This window comes from Pleurodeles waltl, chromosome 11, assembly GCF_031143425.1.
Source record: "Pleurodeles waltl isolate 20211129_DDA chromosome 11, aPleWal1.hap1.20221129, whole genome shotgun sequence".
NCBI lineage: Eukaryota > Metazoa > Chordata > Amphibia > Caudata > Salamandridae > Pleurodeles > Pleurodeles waltl.
In genome coordinates, this window is record NC_090450.1 from 34,343,348 (window position 1) to 34,348,205 (window position 4,858).

General features: G+C 45.0%; 1 protein-coding gene across 1 annotated transcript; it reads left to right on the top strand.

The window, feature by feature from the left end:
• Window positions 1-305: 305 nt before the first annotated feature.
• On the top strand, window positions 306-4,655 carry POMK (protein O-mannose kinase). Its single transcript, XM_069212939.1, has 2 exons — window positions 306-409; window positions 3,082-4,655. The coding sequence occupies exon 2, from the start codon at window positions 3,388-3,390 to the stop codon at window positions 4,480-4,482; it is 1,095 nt and encodes a 364-aa protein (XP_069069040.1). The 5' UTR covers window positions 306-409; window positions 3,082-3,387; the 3' UTR covers window positions 4,483-4,655.
• The last annotated feature ends 203 nt before the right edge of the window (window positions 4,656-4,858 follow it).

Genomic DNA, 4,858 nt, shown 5'->3' on the forward strand with positions numbered 1-4,858 from the left:
AGAATACAATTAAATCGCTTGTAATCGCTTTAAAACGCTTTTCTACTCTACTGCAAATATACTCTCATGGACTCAAAAATATACACTCATTGACTCGAATATGCGCTTAATTTTTATTATTCGTGACGGTAAATAGTAAGCGTGCTATAAATATTAACTGTGACCAGTGTTTCACATTTTAATTTTTTCAGTCTTTACTCTTTTTCGTCACTTTGTCCCATGCTGAATATATATCCCGCGCATATGAATGCCAGAGGTACCGCCTCCTTGGGCGGTTCCCCTTGGAGCTCTATCCGCGTCTGTGAGTAATCGCGAGTACTCTCGGGCCTCTTTCTGAGAGCGGTTGAGCTTGTTTTCCCATTGGTGCCTGGAGTGCTGCTGGGGCTCGCGGGCGGGAGTCAGGCAGCAGGTACAGTAGCGAGTCTCCCCTCGCATTGCAAGACCTCCCCGCTCCCCTGTAAATGTCCTCCTCGCGGGACCAGTTATGAACCTTGATATCAGTTTTTGAATTTGTGTGCCCGTCATGGACGCATATTCATTATATTTTCATTCCCCTGTTTCTAGTTTATCTCTCAAAACAAATGACCCTCTTTCCTGACCGCCGTGGCTTCTGTCTGAGCTGCATAGGTGCCCCGCGTTCAGACCCGTGTGTGCTCTCGGGAGCACGGTGCTCCGATTTCTGACCCACAAAGGTTCCTCTTTCTCACCCACTCACTCCCCTCTTTCCCACACACTCCCACCCCCTCTTTACCCACATGCACCCATAATTGTCATCCTCTTTCTCATTCCTTTCTCACGCACATGCACCCATCATTTTCATCCTATTTCTCACCCGCGTGCACCCCTCTTTCTCACCCAGGTGCCACCCCTCCTTCTCACCCACATATATTCCTCTTTCACCTATAAGTACCCACCATCATTTTCATCCTCTTTCTCACACGCATGCACCCCTTTCTCACACTTACACCCTCTCTTTTTCACCCATATGTACCCACCATTTTCACCCTCTTTCTCACTCAGGTGCACCCCTCTTTCTCACCCTTACACCCCTCTCTTTCTCACCCACATGTACCCATCATTTTCATCCTGTTTCTCACCCAGGTGCACCCCTCTTTCTCACACTTACACCCCTCTCTTTCTCACCCACATGTACCCATCATTTTCATCCTATTTCTCACACTTACACCCCTCTCTGTCTCACCCACCTGTATCCATCATTTTCATCCTCTTTCTCTCACACTTACACCCATTTTTCACATTTACACCCCTCTTTTTCTAACCCACATGTACCCATCATTTTCACCCTCTTCCTCACACACTTACACTCCTCTCTTTACCCACATGCACCCATCATTTTCATCCTTTCTCATCCACATATCATTTTCATCCTATTTCTCACCGCGTGCACCCCTCTTTCTCACCCAGGTGCCACCCCTCTTTCTCACCCACATATATTCCTCTTTCACCTATAAGTACCCACCATCATTTTCATCCTCTTTCTCACACACATTCACCCCTTTCTCACACTTACACCCCACTCTTTCTCACCCACATGTACCCATCATTTTCATCCTCGTTCTCTCACACTTACACCCCTTTCTCACATTTACACCCCTCTTTTCTCACCCACATGTTCCCATCATTTTCACCCTCTTCCTCACACACTTACACCCCACTTTCTCACACACTTACACCCCACTTTCTCACACACTTACACCCCTCTTTCTCACCCGCATATAATCCTTTCACCAACATGTACCCACCATCATTTTCACCCACGCGCACCCCTCTTTCTCACACTTACACCCCTCTTTCTCACTCACGTGTAGCCATCACTTTCATCCTCTTGCTCACCCCCATGCACCCCTCTCTCACCCTCTCACACTCCTTTTTCGCCCACTTGCACTCCTCTCTTTCTCACCCACATATAATCCTTTCACCTACTTATACCCACCAACATTTTCATCCTCTTTCTCGCCCACTTAAACCTCTTTCTCACACTAACACCCCTCTTTCTCACCCACATGTACCCATCATTTGCACCCTCTTTCTCTCCCTCGTACACTCCTATTTCTCACACTATCACCCCTCTCTTTTGTACCCCTCATTTTCATCCTCTCTCACCCACTTACACCCCTCTTTCTCACCCACATGTCCTTCTTTCATGAACCCATCATTTTCATCCTATTTCTCACCGACGTGCACCCCTCTTTCTCACCCACATATATTCCTCTTTCTCACCCACATGTACCCATCATTTCATCTTCCTTCTCCCCCACCTACGCCCCTTTCTTTCTCATCCATATATATTCATCTTTCTCAACCATATATATATTTATCTTTCTCACCCATATATATTCATCTTTCTCAACCATATATATATTTATCTTTCTCACCCACATGCACCCATCATTTCATCTTCCTTCTCCCCCACTTACACCCCTCTCTTTCTCACCCATATATATTCCTTTCTCAACTATATATATATATATATATATATATATTTCTCAACCATATATACATTCATCTTTCTCACCCACGTGTCCATCATTTTCATGCTCTTTCTGACCCAACGTACCCGTCTTTCTAACCCGTTCTCCATTCTTTTTGTCCCCCTGGGCACCGCTTCTTGACCCAGATGTACCTCCTCCTCCTCTGAACGGCAATCCCCCATCCCTCACCCACTGCCTTTAAGTCACAATGCACTCTTCTCAGACCCACATAGGTCGTTCTTTCTGATCCACATTTCCGACCCGTTGTCCCATTGTTTCTGTCCACAGTGCTGTTGTCTCCGGTTGACAAAGACTTCTCTCTGCCTACAATGCCCTTCTTTTTCTGATCTGAAGTGCCCAGTTTTCTCAGCCACCTCAGTGCCTTCTTTCTGACTTAGAATACCTGGTTTCTGACTCTCAGTGACCCTCTTTCAGTACCACAGTGTCTTTCTGTCCCAAAATCAGGGCCATTGGAATTATGCGGCAGAGGTCTGACCCATTTTGCTCACTTTTTTTATTAAAATATTTTTATTCTCTGATCATAATGACCCTATTAGTTTTCTTTTATTACTTTTGTTATTCTTTTCAGATTTCTCATACATTTGGAAATGTGCAGACCTGCTCAGCGGATTTCATGTGAAGAATGCTTGGGTCTCAGCAAGCAGGCATGTGCTACTCTTTCTGCTGCCAAGGGATCAGTCAGCAGTTCCAGGACTGACGACCTGTCCTGTAGGCAAACCTTTCTTTTTCATGCAATGTTTTTTTTTATTGGAAAAGACTTGTCTGCCTTTTATAAAGCTTTGAAACATTTGAGTAGTGTTTCCCAAATGAATTTATAGGAAGATCGCTTTTGAAGATTGTCTGTTCTTTTGCACTCAATAAAAACAAAGCAACAATGACTGTGGACTACCAGCCAAATGTTAACCCTGAGATCGTGGAAAAAAAATCACCTGCTTTCAAGCATGTCGGTCCACTGGTTCCACACACCCTGCTCCTACTTCTTGGCATGCTGGTGATCAATTTCCTCCTCTACATTTACCTAGACAGGTTTTATGAGATGTCTCGCCTGCCTGTTACCCGTCCACCACTTGAGCGATGCCCCTCTGGCTTCTTTAGGATGGAGACCATGAAAAACTGTTCACCGTGGTTATCATGTGCAGGTATCCGGACACAAGTCAGGAAATTGAGGCTGGTAGGTGAAGGTGCTGTGAAACAGGTCTTCCTGGGCGAGTGGAAGGAACGCAAAGTTGCGCTTTCGAAGCTTGCATCTCCGGCATTGCAGGAGGACTTCCTCCATGGAGTGGACATGTTGAAATCTCTGCAGGGTGAATATGTTGTCACACTGATTGGCTACTGTGAAGAGGATTTCACAGTTGTGACTGAGTACCATCCCATGGGCGCCCTTAGAAATCTTGATAAAACTCTTGGCCATGTGAAATACCAGATGCAAAACACCTGGCAGAACAGGCTGGGTCTGGCAATTGATTATGTTAGCATCCTCAACTATTTGCACAACAGTCCTCTGGGCACATTGGTCATGTGTGACACAAATGACCTGGAGAAGGTTCTGTCACAATATCTACTGACCACCGACTTTCATGTTGTGGTCAATGACCTGGATGCCTTGCCACTGGTAAACCGGGATGCAGGCCAGCTGGTGAAATGTGGCCCCCGCGAGATCCTTGGTAACTTTGTGGCTCCGGAGCAACGCTGGCCTTATGGAAGTGACCTGGAATTTCGAGATGAAGACATGCCACCCTATGATGAGAAAACAGACATTTGGAAAATCCCACCTGTTACTGATTTCCTTCTGGGGCATGTTGAAGGAAGCGACATTGTACGGTTTCATTTGTTTGATATCCATGCTGAATGTAGAAAGATTGAACCAGCCATGAGGCCCTCTGCTGAGAGGGTCCTGGACACATATAAAAGCGTACTCTTATCATTGACGAAGGAACTTGCCGTACCTCGAAGCAGGGATATGCTTTGAACATGATTTATAGAGAGGCCTTAGAAAACATATTTTTAACATGATTTTGTAGTCTTTTTCTCTCAGACATCTTTGGACCCGATTGTAATCCCAGGTATTCCGCAAAGTCGTAACACATATTTCTAATAAAAGTTGTAAACACCTCTCTGTGAATTGGCTAACAACAGGAAAAATACGCTGTGTTGTGTGTTTGGTATATTTAGTAATAAAGGGAACACCACTTCTCTGTCATTCACTGTCAGAAATCCAAACGCCGGCTGACTGGTCCATTGAATACAAATATTATTTTCCTTCAAAAGCATCTAAATGAAAGATAACATAAATTAGGCTGTTTTCAACTCCTTATTATGTCATATCTGAGCTGTTTGAGTGCATC

Coding starts and splice junctions, on each gene's coding strand:
- POMK (XM_069212939.1), top strand. CDS start 3,388: ATGACTGTGGACTACCAGCCAAATGTTAACCCTGAGATCGTGGAAAAA.